Genomic DNA, 21,412 nt, shown 5'->3' with positions numbered 1-21,412 from the left:
GCCCTGGGATGATTATTTTTCAGGAGCAAAAATGTTTTCCTCCACTTTCTGTTCTGTGTCAAGGTCTAAATTTGTGAACATATCACATTAATGAATGATTAATTACATGGATGTAATGATATCTATATCTCACGGTACAGTTTTATCACGGTATTAATGTCACAGTACGATAATTATTGCGATATAAGCTCACGTTGTAACGGGAGTTGGAATCGTTATTCTTTCTCCGTGTTATGTTTCTTTCACCCGCGACTTTCCACATGAGATAAACACTCACTAGAGAACCACTAAAGAATATTACAATATGCTTCGGTAATCGGGCCCAACCTCTCATCGAGGAGGGGGTGGCCGCGAGCCAGGACGCTGGCTTTGAGAAGCGGAGGTCCACGACAGCCAATCCCAGAGCGAACAGCAAGGCCCCTTTCGCCTCTCAACTGAAGCGATGCTCTGACAGGCCTCGTACGCCATAGCAAGTTGCAATGCTTCCAGATCCCTTCCAAAGCAGCTTTTCGGCCAATGTGGGCCAGTCATCCAAACAGTATATTTCTTGTGACGTACGCACATGGTCACATGGGTTCAGCATCCAATCGGGCGTGTTTACAATCAAATGAGGAAGTGTATTATTAAGAATTAATGTCTTTATTATGGCAACAGTTCAACATTTTATGGGCCAATGCATGCTGGGAGCACACGGCTTCATAATTGGGCTGCATGCAAAATACAGTAACTCTCTGTGTGACGTCAACCGAAATCCCATGATGCAGTGGAAACAGTATTTAATTACTGTAAAATCACTTCAAAATATTTTACTGTAAGGTATGTGGTAAATGTAGAATTTACAGGAATGTCTAACAGAGCGTGAATGTGAGCGTGAATGGTTCTTTGTCTACATGAGCCTGCGAATGACTGGTGTACCCTGTCTCTTCCCCAAAGTTAGCTAGGATAGACTAGCTCACTCATGAACCTAATGAGGACAAGCAGTATAGAAAATTGATAGATTAATTTTAAGTTATTAAACTGATTATAATCCTTCAAGGGAAATTTGAACTGACCCTTGACTCTCTATATTCTATTGCAAACCACAGAGAGCCAGATTACACACGATACACAAGAGGAGATGTAAGAAAAACGTTTTTGGGTCATCCAGCATTTCACTGTACGGTATTGTACTATACTGTACTGTAGATATGCTGTTTTCATTTTTAATATTAAATACATAGCCAATCAATTTCGTGTTGCTGCAGAAATACTCGAGAATCCGTTTTTTATTTGCTTCGTTACCTGTCAGTGGAGCTCCATATATAATAATAGCAATGCCTCTGCAGTTCAGAGCAGCTAGACCTTTGGGTGACAGGTCAACACTCATGTAGCGTGCAATTGCACTGGATAGGGGGTTTATCTCTAGCAGTCCCAGACTCCCAGTAGCTTCCGCTTTCATGATGTCTGCAATGACTAAGGTATAAAGAGATACGAGAGTCATAAAATAACATAGATAAAATAGATATAATACATAAAAGATTTAAGATCAGACACCAAAGGACCACATAAGTTGGGTTATTTTAATGAAGTTGTAAAGTTTGAGCAGTCACACTCACTCAGTTCAGTTCTACGTCTTTCACCCCTTTTGCCGCCTCTCCGTTTTTGCAGACTCATACCAGCTACATTTTTATCTGGTGTATAAAGGCATATTAGGTCATAGAATTTGCAAAAAAAAAAACACCTGTGAAATTAATCAGTTCTGACAGATGCACTTGGGTGCCTATGCTTGATTCTATCATGACCTTTTAGCCGAGAGCAGTGATCCTTGTAGAAGTCCACAAGTTCGATGGGAAGACTCTCTCCAGCATGTCTCGGAGGCAGCAGCAGTACATCATTTGCGTCATATCCATCCAGGAGATTCAGCATCTTGACAAAGTGATGTAATTGGAGATAGAAAGGAAAGAAGTGACACAAATAGTAACAGAAAAAGAGAAAGGTGAATGAGTAAGTGTGAAAGTGTGTGTGTCTTCTTCCTACATCAAAAAAAAAAAAAAAAACATGCATGTTAGGTTAATTGAAGACTAAATTGCCATTAGGTGTGAATGTGAGTGTGAACATGTAATGGTTGTTTGTACAAACACAAATTCCAATGAAAGTGCGACGTTATGTGAAACGTCAATTTATTTTCAACTTATTTTCAATTGAATACACAACAAATACAAGATATTTAATCTTCAAACAGATCGACTTTATAATTATTATAAATTTTTTTGGGCAAAAATATTGACTCATTTTGATGCCTGCAACACGTCCCAAAAAAGCTAGGGCAGGGGCATGTTTACCACTGCGTTACACCACCTTTAACAAGACTCAATAAGCATTTCGGAACTGAGGACACTTATTGTTGAAGCTTTGCATGTGAAATTCTTTCCCATTCTTGCTTGATGTACAACTTCAGTTGCTCAACAGTCCGAGATCTCTATTGTTATATTTTGCGCTTCATAATGGAGAAAAAAAAAAGACGATGCTTGGATGGCAGCATATGTTGCTCCAAAACCTGTATGTACCTTCCAGCATTAAAGGTGGTTTCACAGATGTGCAAGTTACCTATGGCATGGGCACGAACACACCACCCATACCATCAAAGGTGCTGACTTTTGAACTTTATGCTGATCACCATCTGGATGGTCATTTTCCTCTTTGGCCCAGAGGACATGATGTCCATGATTTCCAAAAACGTGACATGTGAACTTGTTAGACCACAGCACACTTTTCCACTTTGCGTCAGTCCATGGTCTAGAGAAGCCGGCCACCTTTCTGTGTGTTGTCGATATATGGCTTTCACTTTGCATGGTAGACTTTAAACTTGCATTTGTAGATCTAGTGGCGAACTGTGTGAACTGACAATGGTTTTCTGAAGTGTTTCTGAGCCCACATGGCAATATCCTTAAAACAATGATGCCGGCTTTTAATGCAGCACCACTTAAGGGATTGAAGGTTATGGGCATTCAATGTTGGTTTTCAGCCTTGCTGCTTCCAGTATAAGGAGATATTTCTCCAGATTCTCTAAATCATTTGATGATATTATGGATTGCATATGATGAAATCCCTTAATTCCTTGCAATTGTATGTTGAGAAACGTTCTTAAACTGTTGGACTATTTGCTCATGCAGTTGTCCACAAAGTGGTGGACCTTGCATCATGCTTGCTTGTGAACAACTGAGCCTTTTGGGAATACTCCTTTTATACCCAATCATGACACTTCCCGTTTCCAATTAACTTGTTCACTTGTGGAATGTTCCATACAGGTGACTTTTGAGCATTCCTCAACTTCCCCAGTCTTTTGTTGCCCCTGTACCAACTTTTTTGGAATGTGTTGCAGGCATCCATCCATCCATTTTCCACACTGATTATCCTCACAAGGGTCGCAGGCATGCTGGAGCCTAGCCCAGCTGACTCTGTGCGAGAGGCGGGTTATACTGGTCACTCACCAGCCAATCGCAGGGCACATATAATAAACAAACGGTCATTCACACAATTTTTAGTTTTCAATTAACCTAACATGCATGTTTTTGACATGGGAGAAAACTGGAATACCCGGAGAGAACCCACGCAAACACGGGGAGAACATGCAAACTCTACACAGGTGAGACCGGATATGAACACGGCTTCTCAGAACTGTGAGGCAGATGTGCTAACTGGTAGTCCACCATGCCGCTCGTGTTGCAGGCATTAAATTCAAAATGAGAGAATATTGGCAAAAAAAATACAATAAAATAAACAATTACCTCAGTTTAAAAATTAAATATCTTGTAGTGTATACGATAGAATATAGGTTGAAAAGGATTTGTATTGTATTTTTGTATTCTGTTTTTATTTACATTTTACACAATGTCCAAACTCCATTGGAATTGGGGTTTGTACATACAGTATTTGCCCTGTGAATAACTGGCGACCAGTCCAGGGAGCACCTTTGGAAAGGCTCTCGCTAAATCATGAGGCTTATAAGGAATGCCTTACAGAAAATGTAAGTATGAAATCTAGGTCAAGTGGTTGGAGAGATAAAATTGAGAATATATGATTATTCATAGGTAGGATATTCCTTGACTCGTCCAGATAATGTGCCTTTGTCACCGTGTACACTAAAGACAGTCTGAGACCATTCAAATTCCAATGTCACAATAAGAACACACACAAACTTTTGTCAACCAAATATGCTACAGTTGAGTAGTTTGTCAATATGTGCCCAGTGATTGACTGGCGACCGGTCTGGTATTTTTCCCCCACAAATATATATTTTTAACATTCATTCTTAAAATGGACACAATGGCCTAGCAATGGCAACCAAACCCAAAACAATAGCTTTTACACCATTACATGTGCATGATATAATGATGATATACGGCCTAATAACACAGTTAATGTCATCACATATACAATGATTTCATTAAAAACAGCTTGCAAAAATAACTTTACCTTTTCTTCCTTCAGGTATTGTGTGTCAAACTCAAGGGAATAGAACTCAATGGGGTAAGAGCAACAGTTTTTAACTATGACCTCTGCTTCAATCTCCATGCTGAATGGCAGACAAGGCCCCATGATTAACTCTGGTGGACAAAACATCAGTTGGGGGTCTTCACCCTGTCCCAGGGCTGTGATGACCAGCGGCTGGGTGCCCTCAGTCACAGTAATTATTAAATCCCTCTTGTAAAGACACTACAAAGAAATCAGTGAATTGTCGATCAATGTGTATTAATATTTAATATTTAATACTTAATATTTCTACATTTTTCTGTACAATCTCTATCAGTGGTGAAGGTGTTTACCCCCTCAGTAGGACTGAACTTGACTTGGACATTGACCCGGTCACCGGGGGTGAGCATGCCAGAAGAAGGAGTCATCTCAAACATCACAGGTGGTGGCCGGTGCTGCTGTAGGTATTTGCTGCGCTGATGGAGGGGAAGGAATTTATCGACCTAAGAGAAAAGCAGACCAGGGGTAGGTCTCACCCTAATTCAATGACGTGTATTAAACTGCGATTGAAAGTGACAAGAGCTTGTATTTTTATGTACCTTTACGGGCTTCACATCCTCCACTATGCTCCATTGGCAGGGCACAGATTCATGATTAAATAGCTGCATTGTCTGAATCTGATGGAATATAAGACTTAACGTTTAGCCAATGATTCTACTTGGTCCTGCACTAACCTTTTTCCATACAATACACATACTATGTCACTGTACTATTTATGATGTGTCATAAAAAAAGTGAGAATACATTTTGTCGAAGATCATGTTGTCTAATAGCATCTTCATTTATCATCACACTGCATCTTTCCGCACAATTGTAAAAATGTTTTAAAAAATAAACATTTGTACCAGCATTACCAGATAACTAGCAACCATTTATTATTCAGTGACTGTTTTTCTCAATGTCTTTATGTCTCAAAAGTGTTCTCTGTCAATTGACTGTCTGTTGGCGTACTAGAGCAGCTCCAACTACCGGAGATAAATTCCTTGTGTGTTTTTTGGACATACTGGGCCAATAAAGATGATTCTGATTCTCATTCTGACTGTATTACCTTACACAAGCCACACCGCACAGTGTCAAACTGCAGTGTTTCTGTGGAAACAGAGATTGATGGCACGGTAACCACTGCACAAAGATGGACCTGCAGCGATGGACCACCTATGACCTGTAATCCAAATAAAATAACCTTTAAATCTCAGAAACTTCACATTACTTACTGTACTGTGCAGGGTGTGATTTTGCAATTTTAAAAAAAAGAAATTTCAAAATGTTTTTCAAAATGTAAAAAAAAAATGTTCTTAGTGAATGCTGACATTCATGCACAATGGACACTCTTCATTATTGTGTCTTGCTGAAAATAGCCCCTTTTGAAGGAGCGGCCCTGTCTCATGCAAGTAAGCAATTGTTATCAATGCCCTATACCAATGATGATAACGGGTTTCCTTAGCATAATGACAAGGGGTGGAAGTGCACACGAGCCCCAAAATAGCCCCTTTGGCTTCCGCCTGGAGCATGGGACATTTTGGTAACTGAGGGCTCTATTTTCAGTGAGGCAAGACTCGCTGTGCGTTGGCACAAGCTGGGTAGTGTCAGCACAACAAGGGTGTGCTCTTGGACATGCACTTGGCGGCGTGATATGGTGTCAGAAATTCCATTTAAACTTAGGCCTGCTAATACCACTACTAAGTTGTGGTGCAGGGATCTAACGTGATTTTGGTAAATCACGGCACGTGAGCTCCTCAGACGTGTGTGGTGGATGACAGATTTATTTCAACAGTGGGCATCCGAACCCCTGAATCATTGTAGAAATCAATTCATTGAATGCATTATTATTACTATCATCAAATTCATCAAATTCATTTAAATTCACTTACTGGCCAGCACGCCTCTATGGGGGTGGGGGCACCGTGGTGGAAACAGACGATCATTTGAGGGGGTATAAATCAATGAGCTCTGCAGACACATTTAGGACGGCAGCAATTTTTCACCAGCTCATTTTGTATTTAATCAGGGAATATCGCTAACGTTCAATGCTCCAGTTTGCAACGGTCGCTGAGTCCTCTTCCACATGTCGCATAACCATATGTGTGACTATTTGCACTGTTTTTTTCAGGGAAATGAAAGAAGCCGGGCGGCACGGTTGGGAGACTCGTTAGAGCGTCAGCCTCACACTTCTGAGGACTGGGGTTCGATCCCCGGCCCCGCCTGTGTGGAGTTTGCATGTTCTCCCCGTGCCTGCGGTTTCCTCCCACATCCCAAAAACATGCATTAATTGGAGAGACTAAATTGCCCGTAGGTGTGACTGTGAGTGTGAATGGTTGTTTGTTTGTATGTGCCCTGCGATTGGCTGGCAACAAGTTCAGGGTGTACCCCGCCTCCTGCCCGATGATAGCTGGGATAGGCTCCAGCACGCCCGCGACCCGAGTGAGGAGAAGCGGTTTGGAAAATGGATGGATGGATGAAAGAAGCCGCTTGGATCGAAGCCGGCTGTGTTGACGCCCACTGCTTGGCAGACGTCCAATTTTTTTAACAGCGGACATTGAACCTTCTAAATCTTTGTGAAAAGCAGTTCACTATTATTATTATTCACTGTTATCATCATTATTAGCCCATTTTTATTTCTTTAAATCAACCCACTGGCCATCACGCAGCTATGGGGGAGGGCTGGGGGACACATAGACGGACGATTGTGCATAGGTGGGGATGGCTCTATGAGGTCCGCGGACATATTTAAGTCGCCCGCAGTTATCACCAGCTCATACTGTATTTAATCACGTCTTTTGCCACACCGGCCAAGTGACAATGGCGCAGATTTCTCTCTCCATGCATCACTGTCAATGCGCCTCACTTAAATTAAATGAATGATTACGGGCGGCACGGTGGTCGACTGGTCAGCACATCCACCTCACTGTTCTGAGGTCCCGGGTTCAAATCTGGTCTTGCGTGGAGTTTGCATGCTCTCCCTGTGCCTGCGTGGTTTTCTCCAATAGTCCGGTTTCCTCCCACATTCCAAAAACATGCATGGAGGGGTTAATTAAAGAATCTAAATTGTCCGTATGTCTGAATGTGAGTGTGAATGGTTGTTTGTTTATATGTGCCCTCTAATTGGTTGGCGACCAGCTCAGAGTGTACAAAAGCCCAAAGTCAGCTGGGATAGCCTCAAGCACACTCGTGACCCTAGTGAGGATAAGCTGTTCAGAGAATGGATAGATGAATTAGCGGCTTTGATTGGCGGAGAATAAAGTTTCCGACCACGGACGCAGACAGCCCCTTTGGTTACTATGCAGAGGTATGCCACGCGCTGTGCCGGATTCGCGCTACTCAGGAAAATAGAGCCTTAAGGCTTCTTTATACTCGCGCGGACAACGACCGCGCTGACGTCACTGCGGCTGTCCCGCGCGTAGTTTGCCTTTGTACTCGAGCCCAACCCACGCGCGCAGTTTTGAAAATGTACTGCAGTTCACTTCCAAGTCCGGTGTGTCGCTACGACTGGTATTGGTTAGAACAGCACAGGTCGGAGTTTCCTCTGCATTTTTTTGGCTATTTCCGGTAGCCGTTTTTACTTTCCTTTCCATAACAAGGAACAAAGCAACAACAATGGCAACCGTGGAACAGTGTCTGGTAGAACAAATGGACCTAGATGACTAGATAATTCATTTAATGATGCTGCAAAATCGATCCGAGAAGGCGGCGGCGTCGATGGTATGTAGGAGCACGCTGGGGCACGCTGACTACGTCATCACAATTTGTGACTAAAACGGACCAATCACGAGAGATGGCTTTCGACGCGCAGCAACAATTTTTGACGAGCTACGCAGACGGGCCGCGCGGGGCAATTCGTCGTCACGTGATACAATGCGGGCGTTGTTGGACGCGCGACCGCGGGAGTTTAAAGAGGCCTTTAGACTTAATTAATGTGACAACATGACAATTTTACATGAGTAAACAGAAAGACAAGTCATTGAAATCACGGATGTCATGAGAACAAAACCTGGTATAGGCGAAGCATTACGCTGGCATAGATGTCTGATGAACGTTGTGTGTCACCCCAACCCTCATTCTTTTGGCGCATTTAGGGAATGTTGGCCCAGTAAACACGTTTTCAGCAGTGCAACAATCTTTCATGAAGTATTGTGGTTAATTCACACCAAAAGGGAGCCAAGCAGAGGGGGGTTCACCACAGATCAACGAGGGGCACAATTCTTTCAAGGCCTCAAATAATTGCCTGTCAGTTATCAAAACACGTTTGGGTGGAATTGATGACAGTTGGGTGGAATTGATGACTAGAGAGGGTCTTCTTCTTTTCCTTTTGGTTTGTTCTATAGCAGCACATCATCCTTTTCTATGTAAGCCTATCTACTGCATCCTCCTCTCTAACACCAACTGCCCTCATGTCTTCCTCACTACATCAATCAACCTTCTCTTTGGTCTTCCTCTAGCTCACTTGCCTGGCAGGACCACCGTCATCACCCATCAACCAATATACTCACTATCTCTCCTCTGGACATGTCCAAACCATCGAAGCCTGCTCTCTCTAACTTTGTCTCTAAAACATCTAACCTTGGCTGTCCCTCTGATAAGATCATTTCTTATCCTATCCAACCTGGTCACTCCTAGAGAGAACCTCAACACCACCACCACCACCACTATCCTATAAACGGTGTCCTGCATCCTAGCAGAGATTCTTCTGTCACATATCACACCTGACACCTTCCTGCACCTGTTCCAACCTGTTTGGACCCATTTCTTCACTCCCTTACCACACTCACTATTGCTCTGGACTGTTGACCCGAAGTATTTAAAGTCCTTCACACTCACTATCTCTTCTCCATGCAGCCTCATTCTCGAACACTCTCTGTGAACATCATGGTCCATGGGGATTCCAGTCTAACCTCATCAGATCAGGGCTGATCGCTGACCACCTTCACCTTAGACTCCTCTGTCACACCTCCACCACACCTCACCGCTGTTTTGCTGCCTTCACACAGGTCCTGTACTATTCTAACATACTTCTCTGCCACTCCAGACCTCCGTATGTAGTACCACAGTTCCTCTATGGTTACCCTGTCATGGGCTTTCTCTAGATCTACAAAGACAAAATAGCTCCGCCTGACCTACTCTGTACCTCTCCATCAACATCCTCAAGGCAAATAATGCATCTTTGGTACTCTTCCTAGGCATGAAACCATACTGTTGCTCGCAAATACTCAGTCTAGCCTCCACTACTTTTCCCCATGACTTCATTGTGTGGCTCATCAACTTTATTCCTCTATAGTTCCCAGAGCTCTGCACTTCCCCATTGTTATTAAAATTGGGCACCACCACACTTTTCTTCCATTCCTCAGGCATCTTCTCACCTGCTAGACTTCTGTTGAACCATCTGGTCAAAAACTACACAGCCACCTCTCCTAAATGCTTTTATACCTCCACAGGTATGTCATCAGGACCAAATTCCTTTCCATTTTTCATCCTCTTTGTTGCCTTTTTTACTTCCCCTGGTTGACTATTGCTACATCCTGGTCCACCACACTTGCCTCTTCTACTCTTTATTCTCTTTTATTTTCCTCATTCATCAACACTGCAAAGTATTCTTTCCATCTATCCAGCACACTACTGACACCAGTCAACACATTTCCATCCCTATCCTTAATCTCCCTAACCTGCTGCAGATCCTTCCCATCTCTATTCCCCTGTCCGCCCAACCTTTCTCCTCTTCTTTAGTGTCCAACCTGGAATACATGTCATCAGATCCCTCTTGTTTGGCATTTCCCACCTCTACATTCACTCTACGTTGCATCGCCATGTATTCTTGACTCCTCTGTCCTCTATGTGTCCCACTTCGTCTTAGCTAACCGCTTTCTTTGTATGATTTAATGTACTTTGTGGTTCCACCACCAAGTCTCTTTCTCCCCTTTCCTACCAGAAGACACACCAAGTACTCTCCTGCCTGTCTCTCTGGTCATCTTGGCTGTACTGGTCCAGTCTTGAAGATCCTCCTGTGTACCAAAAGCCTGTCTCACCTTTTCATGAAAGGCGAAACAAAACTCTTCCTTTCTCAGCTTCCACCACATGGTTCTTTGCTCTGCCTTTGTCTTCTTTATCTTCCTCACCACCACCAGTCATCTTAGTCATCTAGCTACACTCTCCTCTACCCCTACCTTAAAGTCAATAACCTCCTTCAGATTACATCATCTGCACAAGATGTAATCCAGCTGCGTGCTTCTACCTCCGCTCTTGTAGGTCACCCTATGTTCCTGCCTCTTCTGGACAAAAGTGTTTTTCAGCCATTTCCATCCTTTTCACAAAGTCTACCACCATCTGTGCCTCCAAGTTCCTTTCCTGGGTGCCGAACTTACCCATCACTTCTTCATCACCCCTCTTTCCTTCACCAACATGTCCATTACAATCTGCAGCAATCACGACTCTCTCTCTTTGTGGGATGCTCAGTACTACTTTATCTCGCTCTTTCCAGAATGTCTCTTTCACCGGTAGGTCACATCCTATCTGTGGGGCATCGCCACTAATTATATTATATATAACACCCTCAATTTCAAGTTTCAGCCTCATTCCTCAATCTGACACTTTTCCACCTCCAAGACATTCTTAGCTAACTTTTCCTTTAAAATAACCCCGACTCCATTTCTCTTCCCATCTTTCCATCCATGGTAAAATAATTTGAACCCTGCCCCTAAGCTTCTAGCCTTTCCTATTCTTTCCACCTCCTGTCCTGTACAATACATCAACCTTTCGCCTAATCATCATGTCAACCAACTCCCTAGCTTTTCGTCTCAGAGTCCCAACATTAGACGTCCCCAAATTCAGTTTTAGGCTGTGTGCTTTCCTCTTCTGTTTCTGCCTAAGAACCCGCTTTTTTTTTGTTTTGTTTTTTGATGAATAAAAAAAAAGTGATAAGGCAAAATGACATTTGTCTCATCAATGGCAAAAGGGTAGAGCACAATTGTGCACGTCCCTGAAACACAGTACTCTGATTAATATTGTTATCATGGAATAAGAATAAAATGGAATAATTCAGCAATGTACAGGGGCCACCATGTTTAAAGAAATGGCGGGTTCATTAAAAAAGCAACATTGAAACTATCGTAGTACTTTGCCTACTATGTTGAATAAGCCTGGTGTAGTAAAAATTAATGTGTAGCAACTGCAACTGTGTCTGGCTGTCAGCATCAATGGTAAGTGTTTGAAAAATATATTTTTTAATAATTACTTCATAGATTGAAGTAAACAGCATTTGATAAAGGATACATGCACATTTAAAATATAAAGTTTTCTCATCTTGGGTTTTGTTCCCCTCTAAAAGCTGAATATATATATTGTGTCCTTTCAATGAAAATCATGGGAATAGAAGACTCTAATGAAGTGATGAGTACCTGAATTGGGATGAGAGCACTTCTGATCCCTAATGACAGGCTGCTTTTTTGGGGATCAAATTCAACAGTGAAAGTCTCTTTCTCACCACAGGAAAGGTTCCTTATGCTTCCAAATTCTACCCTGAAACCTTTGAAGGAGCAAGCACACAATCACATTTTAATAGCATATGGCACTAATAAGGAATGATAGCAAGGTAGTAAAAAATCCTTTGACAAGGGTAAATTCAGGTACATCTCAATAAATGATAATGTATTTCTTCAAATTTATTGAGGATTAGAAATTACAATGTGTTTCTTCTAATTTATTGAGGTGACATACAGTAACTAAATAAATTGTGCAACAGAAGCCTTCAGATGACTACAGATGTGATTAGCTGTAAAATGCAACAGGGACACCTCACACAGTTCCACTACAAATTTGTGAACAATAAATTATATCTGTAGTCATCTGCAGGCTACTTTTGCACAATTTATTTAAGTATGTCATCTCACTAAATTAGAATAAATATATTCTGATTTTATATTTAATTAGAATAAATATATTCTAATTTATTAAGGTGTACCTATATGATAGAACATTGTAAATCATGTACAAATAAAAATCCTGCAAATGCTTTCAATATGTAAATACATCCATTACCTTTTCCTTTGACATATAATAAGAGATCCTTCTTGATAACCGAACACCATCATCGAATATCCGATCTTAGTTTAAAGTGATGAAAATATAAAAAATCTAGAAATGCATTACCTGCACTAACTTTGGAGTTGACATGGAAGGACACAGGTAACGGCCCATTATTGGTAATCTTCACAGTGTGTTTGAGGACTTGGTTCGGAACAACATAACCAAAATCCAGAACATATTCTGGGAGGAGAAACCTGGGGGAATGAGAAGGAGAAAGTGTTGATTCACATGTACATATTTTGTAAATTAGCCTCAATGTTACATTTACAATGCAATGAAATACAGAATGTCTCGATTATAGACACATTTTTGGAAATAAGCAGCAATTAAAAGATTTACTCGTGTAATTTCAAACTTTAGCCCTAACTTCCATACACTATTTGTCTGGAACTATTTATCCATTTTCTGTCCCGTTTGTCCTCAGTATGGTTGCAGGAGAGCTGGGCCCTGTCCTAGCTGGCTTTGGGCGCGAAGTGTGGCACACCCTGAACTGGTCACCAGTCAATCGCAGGGCACATATAGACAAACAACCATTCATCCTCACATTTACACATAAGGACAAGAGTCTTTAATTAACGAAAGGAACATATTTTTGGAATGTAAGAGATAGCCTGAGACTGGAGTACCTGGATTGAAACCCCCAACCTCAGAGCTGTGAGGCAGATATTCTAACCACTCCACTACTGTGCCACACACAACTATTTGTATAAAAGTTACAGAAATGTATTTCCGTGATAATATCCTCTGAAGAAATATAAGAAGAAAATAAGTTTTATATTCTCTGAGGTGGAGGCTCACTGTGCCACATATTTAAAACTCCTGTTTTAAATGTTGGGGGGGGGGGTGAAATATGTTGTGTATTAGTCCACTGGTTGGACCACGGTTTTACATACATGTACCTGTATGTATGCGTAACTGAAACGTCATTAAAGATGACACCCAGCACCCCAGTCTCGGGCTACCGCCACTCTCCCCGCCGAGGTAGACGACCACGGAGTTGCGAGATTCAACTTCACACACAGACGCTAAGTGAATTACAAGCCAGGAGCATCAAAGCGGAGACAAAAGACATTTGGTTTTGTACCAGAACGCTAAATTAATTAACTTCCACCACCAGCCAGCCTGGAGAGCCTCAGCAACAAAGACGTCTCCTTCCTGCTGTGTGCCACGACACCTGTCCAGCCGGGCTGGGACAATGGACGGGACACTAGCGACACCCACAGGCGACGGACATCTACTGCAACCTGGATTAACTGATCACAGTCTTCACTGGACTTGAATGGGATCTAATATTTTAAGAACTTTACATGAATGCCACTAGTGACTGTATTTCTGCAAACTTGAATGGCTGATGTCAAATCTGTTGTCATCTGAACCGGATGAAATGTTTCACCCCACAACACGAATGCCACATTGCAAATATTAGTGTTCCCAACAATCACATACACTTGGAACATTTGTTACCGGGATTAAAGAGGTTGGACGCGTGACAATGCAAAGCGGGAAAATGGTCTCGTTATCTGAAATCCAATAATGAATGTTTTATTCCACTGGTTTTAAACCAGGCAGCACGGTGGACGACTGGTTAGAGCGTCTGCCTCACAGTTCTGAGGACTGGGGTACAATCCCTGGCCACGCCTGTGTGGAGTTTGCATGTTCTCCCCGTGCCTGCATGGGTTTTCAACGGGCACTCCGGTTTCCTCCCACATCCCAAAAACATGCATGGTAGGTTAATTGAAGTCTCTAAATTGCCCGTAGGTGTGAATGTGAGTGTGAATGGTTGTTTGTTTATGTGTGACCTGCGATTGGCTGGCAACCAGTTCAGGGTGTACCCCGCCTCCTGCCCGATGATAGCTGGGATAGGCTCCAGCATGCCCGCGACCCTTGTGAGGAGAAGCGGCTCAGAAAATGGATGGATGGAAGGAATCCCTCGCTATACGCATTGTCACTACACGCTCATCCCACCCTCACATCACAAGTCAGTTTCCTTTGCCAATGTTCGTCTGTCCTTTCCTTCTGTATTGCTTCCCTGTAGAGTCCTCATGTTAGATTATTAAATTTTCCATAAAATTCACTACCTGCATTGTTGTGTGTATTTGGGTTCAAGGAAAAAGTCGTCAAGAACTCTTATCTAATTCATGGAGCAACCTTCAAATTAGGAGACTGAGGATAAAAGTTTTTTTTTTTTAATCTAAAAAGTGCCGTGGTGCCCCTTTCTACATAAAATAGCTTGATTTATAACGCTGTAATTTAAAATTATGCTAAATTGGAAGTAACGCAGGCATTGTTTCCAGTTTATTATTTTCTCCTGAATTACATTTTTATTCAACTAATATACAGTTGGTTACGGAAAGTATACAGACCCCCTTAAATTTTTCACTCTTTGTTATATTGAAGAGCTCAGAGACAGAATTGTGCAAGGCACAGATCTGGCCAAGGTTACAAAAAAAATCTGCGGTACTTAAGGTTCCTAAGAGCACTGGCCTCCATAATCCTGAAATGAAAGACGTTTGGGACGATCAGAACCCTTCCTAGAGCTGGCTAAAACTGAGCAATCGGGGGAGAAGAGCCTTGGTGTGAGAGGTCAAGAAGAACCCAAAGATCACTGTGGCTGAGCTCCAGAGATGTAGTCGGGAGATGGGCAAAAGTTCTAGAAAGTCAACCATCACTGTAGCCCTCCACCAGTCGTATGGGAGAGTGGCCCGACGGAAGCCTCTCATCAGTGCAAGACGCATGAAAGCCCGCATGGAGTTTGCTAAAAAAAACACCTGAAGGACTCCAAGATGAGAAATAAGACTCTCTGGTCTGATGAGACCAAGATATAACTTTTTGGCCTTAATTCTAAGCTGTATGTGTGGCGAAAACCAGGCACTGCTCATCACCTGTCCAATACAGTCCCAACAGTGAAGCATGGTGGTGGCAGCATCATGCTGTGGGGGTGTTTTTCAGCTGCAGGGACAGGACAACTTGTTGCAATCGAAGGAAAGATGAATGCGGCCAAGTACAGGGATATCCTGGATGAAAACCTTCTCCAGAGAGCTCAGGACGTCAGACTGGGCCGAAGGTTCACCTTCCAACAAGACAATGACCCAAAGCACACAGCTAAAATAACGAAGGAGTGGCTTCAGAACAACTCCGTGACTGTTCTTGATTGGCCCATCCAGAGCCCTGACTTAAACCCAATAGAGCATCTCTTTAGAGACTTGAAAATGGCTGCCCACCAATGTTCACCATCCAACCTGACAGAACTGGAGAGGATCTGCAAGGAGGAATGGCAGAGGATCCCCAAATCCACAGGTGAAAACCTTGTTGCATCATTCCCAAAAAGACTCATGACTGTATTAGCTCAAAAGGGTGCTTCTACTAAATACTGAGCAAAGGGTCTGAATACTTATGGCTGTGTGATATTTCAGTTTTTATTTTTTAATAAATCTGAAAAAAGTTCAACAATTCTGTTTTTTTTCTGTCAATATGGGGGGCTGTGTGTACATTAATGAGGAAAAAAATAACTTAAATGATTTTATCAAATGGCTGCAATTTAAGAAAGAGTGAAAATTTTAAGGGGGTCTGAATACTTTCCGTACCCACTGTACGTTACATGTGTGTTAATACATACTTGCTGAGTTTGTTCCATTTTTTGGTAGAACCTTGGGAGTTCCCTACATCCAAAAGGCTCTTACTCACAGCCAAAGCATTTTCTGTCACCAGTATTTTCTCAATTTCCAAAAATAACAACTGTTCATACTAAAAAAAGAAAAAAAAAAGATAGATCAGTGCAAAGTCAATTAATACGATGTATAGTTGTTCGTTTCAGTAAACAGTCGTGCTCACCGTTATTGGCACCCCTTTATTTTTTTTGCATAACCTGCATAATATTTTCAGAAATAAATGGAAATGTACCAAATTTATATCGTCAGGATCTTTCAATTGGAGGTCCAAAGTAATTTAACAAAGCAAACTGTTTTTTTCAACTTAGATATTTTAATATTAAAGAAAAGAAAAAAAACAGCAATATTGGCACCCCTCCTTAATATTTGGTTACACTCCCTTTGGCAGCGATGACAGCCTCTTCTTATATCCATCTATAAGCTTTTAGCATTTCTAAAGTGGTATTGTCTCACACTCTTCCTTTGCAATTTGTTCAAGCTCTTGAACATATGCAGGGTTCTTTTCCCCAATGTCAGATTTCAGCTCCCCCTAAAGATTTTCAATTGGATTGAGATCAGGACTTATTGCTGGCTATTTTAGAACAGTCCATTTTTTCCTTTTCAACCATTCCTGTGGATGTGTGCTTTGGGTCTTTGTCTTGCTGGAGGACCCATGATCTTTGCTTCAAACCAAGTTTTCTAACGCTGGCTAAGACATTTCGCTCTAAAATAATAATAATGATTGAATGAATGAATAATAATATGATAATTTTCTTATTTCATGTTACATGTGATACAGTCAAGGCCTTCAGTACCAGATGTAACAAAGCGGCCCCACAGGATTATGGATCCTCCACCATACTTGACTGTTTTCAGAGTGACCTTTTCCTTGAAGACTTCACTTTGTCTGAAAACATATTACTATTTGTGTGCATTGCTGAAAAGCTCTATTTTTTTTTTCTATTTTTCATCCATCCATAAAAATGTTTTTTATCATTTGTTCTTTTGTATCAAATACAAGTTCTGTATAGAAAAATGTTGTTTCACTTGATTAATTTTCTTCCAGAGATATTCTACATTTAGTCCTTAAATTTCATGGGTGCCAATAATGGTAAGCACTACTGCACATAATACTCAGAGTATATACAGTCAAGCTATTCAATTAATCTGTTCCAATTCCTTTAATATAATCTGCATTGGATTACATGAAATGTATCTAAAATGACCTCTTACACAAACAGGAGATTTAAAAGCATAACATCAGTAACAATTTGAGGACTAACGTGAACGGCACTGGTAGCCTCCCTTTCGACAGCTGTTCTGGCCTGGTCAACCACATCACTGTAGGATTCCTTAGCTGTAAAGAAATGACAGGAACAAAAAAAGAACAGGTCTCCAGAGTTATATTTGTGTTTTGACTCTTGCATGTAATGTCAAATTGAAATCAATGATCACACTGCATACGTTCATGTTCGTGTCATGCATTGGTATATATTTACCCAGGCTTCGGGGCAAATTTAGGGAGATCTTTGGGAACACTCCCTCGCCTGTAAGTGTGATGACCTGTGGTGGTAAGTGAGCCACAACTAGCTGAAACTGCTTAGTGAACCTCTCAGGGATGCCAGGGAGGTAGCGCACACACAAACAATGTTTCGAACCAGCTTCAACGTAACCCTGTAACACAAAACACTGGTTGGAAAAAGAACTGTATACATACAGTATATACTGTGTATATACACTGTATGTGTGTGTGAGTGTGTATATGTGTGTGTGTGTGTATATATATATATATATATATATATATATATATATATATATATATATATATATATATATATATATATATATATATATATATACATATATATATATTATTATATATATATATATACACACATATATATTTATTTATATATATATATATACACACACACACACACACACACGCACACAGTATATAGTGTTCGTGCATACAGATATTTTTTAAAGTAACTGTCGTTCATGGTCCCAACTTCAACTCACTGTAGGGGGGATGACCTGTGGTTGACCAGGTCGGATCTCCTCGTTCTGCTCATTCTCAATTTCCAGCATTGTGTCCTGCTGCTCCTGATCCACAGTGATCTTTTCCTTTTGAACATTTTCAGTGCTGAATTTAAAGCCCACCTTTCCGGTATTCCTTAGAATTACAGTCGACTCTCCAATTTGATCAAAACGCTGCAATATGTACATAGAAAAGTGATTATGCTTCTTAAATTATTGCTTTTTTGTTTGTTTTATTTAAAAGTTTCACTTGGTGCATTTGCAAAAGAAAATAATTACCTAGTGGAATTTATGTCAGTTATGAAATGTATCTGAGCGATAACTGTGCTTTTGCACTCAGCTGGATGCTTGTGATGTTGCTTGGGTACAAGTTCCTTCTTCATTGAGCAAAAAGTATACAACAGTGAACCCAGTTTCTTTATTTTTGCTATAGACTGAAAATATTTGGGTTTGACATGAAAAGATGAACATGAGACAATAGATTAATGATGAATGCTTTGATCGGTGGGTATTACTGTACATCTAACATAGATATGATACACAACGTGAAAGATAGCACCTTTTGTTTGAATCCACCCATTTTTCAAGTGATCAATTGTATTAGAACGTGATTGACAGGTGGGTTTTCTTTCCCAGGTGCATATTAGATTGATTATTAAAACAATAGATAGTGCTAATTGTCTACACTCAGTTGCAGATTTGAGTTTTGCCTAACTTATTCATACTCGCTAGAGGTGTAACTAACATGAATACCAGAGCGCTACCTGCAGTGTATGGGTGAAAAACGAACAAATGACAAGTTGGTAGAAGAGTTGGTAGAAAATCAGTAAGAGTCACTGCAAAAACATTGGTCATAGTCAATACAACCAATTAGGATGTTCTTGAGAAGAAAGAATGCATTGGTGTAAAGACCTCAAATAGGAAGCCGAAGGAAAATAGAAGCACTTGCTGACAGAAAAATTGTGAGCGCTGTAAAGCAGCCCCAAAAATGACTGTCTCGAGAGGATAGAGTGAAGGTGTCACAAGCTACGGTTTGCAGAAGACTTCATGAACAAAATTACATAGGCTACATTAGCAGAGACAAACCTCTCATTGGCAAGAAGAAGAGGATGGACATACAGGAATATTACTGCAAAGTAAAGAGACAAGGCTCAATAATTCTGAAAGAAAATGCAACCAAAGAGACTGAGAGAGCCAAAACAACAAGATAACTGCATTTAGTTCATAGAGTTCATCAGGGGAAATTTTTTTAGATTTGACAATACCCAGGCTAAAATCCTATAGATTGTCCATTTTAACCTCTAAAACAAACAGCAACTGAAACAAGCATTACACAAAGAATGCAAAAGTATGGTGATTGCAGGCCAAATGCAGATACTGCATTGATTGATTCATTAATTACCCCTAGAAGATTTATTTATTTTTGTTAATCTCATCGTGTATTTGGCTGGTTTACCCAATGTTAGCCATAGAGTGTATATGCATGAATACACTACAGACTACAGAGTAGTATACAGTATTTAACAGAGTAATACCTGCAAACCAAAGTCAACAGTGGCTGAGTCCAGACTGAAGCTGATCTCTGATGCTTCTCCTCTGAGTCTAATGTCATATATTGGTCCATGTTCTACTTGGCACTGTGCGATCACCTCTCGCCTAACGAAGTCCTGGCCGTGGAAAATGAACGTTACCAACTGCTGCTCACCGGGTTTCAGGTGCCCATGCATTGGTAAGACATCAAAGATCTACAGAAAGAACATCAACATCAGCTCAGTTTGACACCCTGTCATATGATGACTTCACAATCTTAATGAGTATTTCAGAGCGTCCCTCACTAGCATTCATTTCAGACAAAAATTTGTGTTTTTTTTCTTTGTAGCCTATTGTGGCCCCAAATAATATTTTCTTCCTTCGCAGTTCTGGGTAATAATATTGCATCACGCCCTCCTGTGTGCAGTTTGCATGTTCTCCCCATGCTTGTGTTGGTTTCTCCTGGTACTCCTAGGTGACTTCCTCCCATGTTACAAAAACATACACCATTCATTGAAGCATCTAGATTGTCTACATATAGAGCTTTTCATAATAACTATTGTTTAGGTTGCATGTTGCAGCCTACCTCTTGCACACACACGGAGCATTGTGGGATGTCCTGGTCTGGTATAATACATTCATCGCTGAGAGCAGCTGTCGAGGGGTAGGAAGACCTTTATGGGGAGAAATAGTATGTTATTGTACACAATGGATGCAGTATGGGGACATTAAAAAGAGGGCTAAATTAAACAAATATGTTTCCCACAATGGATATGAAATAAAACAGTCAACATGTGATTGAGGTGTATAGTTGCAGCTTTAATGTAAGAGGCAGTTAGTATTTAGGAATTACTGCCGCTTTCTCAGTGACTCAAAGTATTTGGATGAAGTGACTTAATTGTCAACATAAATGCAGTACTTAATACTTGGATTACTACCATTTGCTGTCAATGGCTGCCTGAATTTTTTAACGGATGCCTGAATTTTAGAGTCCATGGACATTGTACACTTTCAATCCAATATGCCTCCATAACCGAGAGCATAGGTGTCAAACTCAAGGCCCGGAGGCCAGATGTGGCCCGCCACATCATTTTATGTGGCCCGCGAAAGCAAATCATGGTCGTCAACTTCCGTGATTTTTGCTCAAATCTGTACCCAAATTCCAAATTGTCATAATAATAAACAATAATGTTGAGATATTGCATTTTTCTGTTACCAAACCCTTCTTCTACAGTAACTTAAACAATACTTGAACAAACTATTATCCTTGTCTTCTGATTTGAAAACCAGTTATCTCTCAATTTATTGTGTAATGGTAATAATATGATTTGGTGATTAAACATTTCACTGTTCTAACGGCCCTCTGAGGGAAATCATAACTACAATGCGGCCCGAGACAAAAATTAGTTTGACACCTCTGACCCAGAGGTTATGAGAAAGGTATAGCCTACACTTTCATTCCAATATGACAAGGGTACGTATGACTGCATATATGTACAGTTGTGCTCATAAGTTTACATACCCTGGCAGAGTTTGTGAAATATTGTTTTTTTAATTACGACTGATGACTGAACAATAACCATCGTTACTTTCTTTATGGTTATGTTTTG

General features: G+C 41.0%; 1 protein-coding gene across 3 annotated transcripts in view; it reads right to left on the bottom strand.

Moving 5' to 3' along the window:
- hydin (HYDIN axonemal central pair apparatus protein) overlaps positions 1-21,412 on the bottom strand; it is a 123,375-nt gene that overhangs the window by 67,323 nt on the left and 34,640 nt on the right. For all 3 annotated transcript variants that reach the window (XM_061677469.1, XM_061677470.1, XM_061677471.1), the window contains exons 24-38: positions 20,389-20,476; positions 19,808-20,017; positions 18,255-18,446; positions 17,732-17,906; positions 17,516-17,589; positions 16,202-16,329; positions 12,649-12,779; positions 11,898-12,025; positions 5,561-5,674; positions 5,052-5,129; positions 4,806-4,955; positions 4,456-4,695; positions 1,782-1,905; positions 1,596-1,670; positions 1,282-1,452 (exon numbers count right to left, since the gene is read on the bottom strand). In XM_061677469.1, the coding sequence (XP_061533453.1) occupies positions 1,282-1,452; positions 1,596-1,670; positions 1,782-1,905; positions 4,456-4,695; positions 4,806-4,955; positions 5,052-5,129; positions 5,561-5,674; positions 11,898-12,025; positions 12,649-12,779; positions 16,202-16,329; positions 17,516-17,589; positions 17,732-17,906; positions 18,255-18,446; positions 19,808-20,017; positions 20,389-20,476 (2,078 nt within the window). The remainder of the gene's footprint in view (positions 1-1,281; positions 1,453-1,595; positions 1,671-1,781; positions 1,906-4,455; positions 4,696-4,805; positions 4,956-5,051; positions 5,130-5,560; positions 5,675-11,897; positions 12,026-12,648; positions 12,780-16,201; positions 16,330-17,515; positions 17,590-17,731; positions 17,907-18,254; positions 18,447-19,807; positions 20,018-20,388; positions 20,477-21,412) is intronic.

The sequence above is a fragment of the Phycodurus eques genome, chromosome 5 (genome assembly GCF_024500275.1).
Source record: "Phycodurus eques isolate BA_2022a chromosome 5, UOR_Pequ_1.1, whole genome shotgun sequence".
NCBI classification, from domain to species: Eukaryota; Metazoa; Chordata; class Actinopteri; order Syngnathiformes; family Syngnathidae; genus Phycodurus; species Phycodurus eques.
Note: the sequence above shows the minus strand (reverse complement) of the source record. Positions and strands in the feature narration are given on the sequence as shown.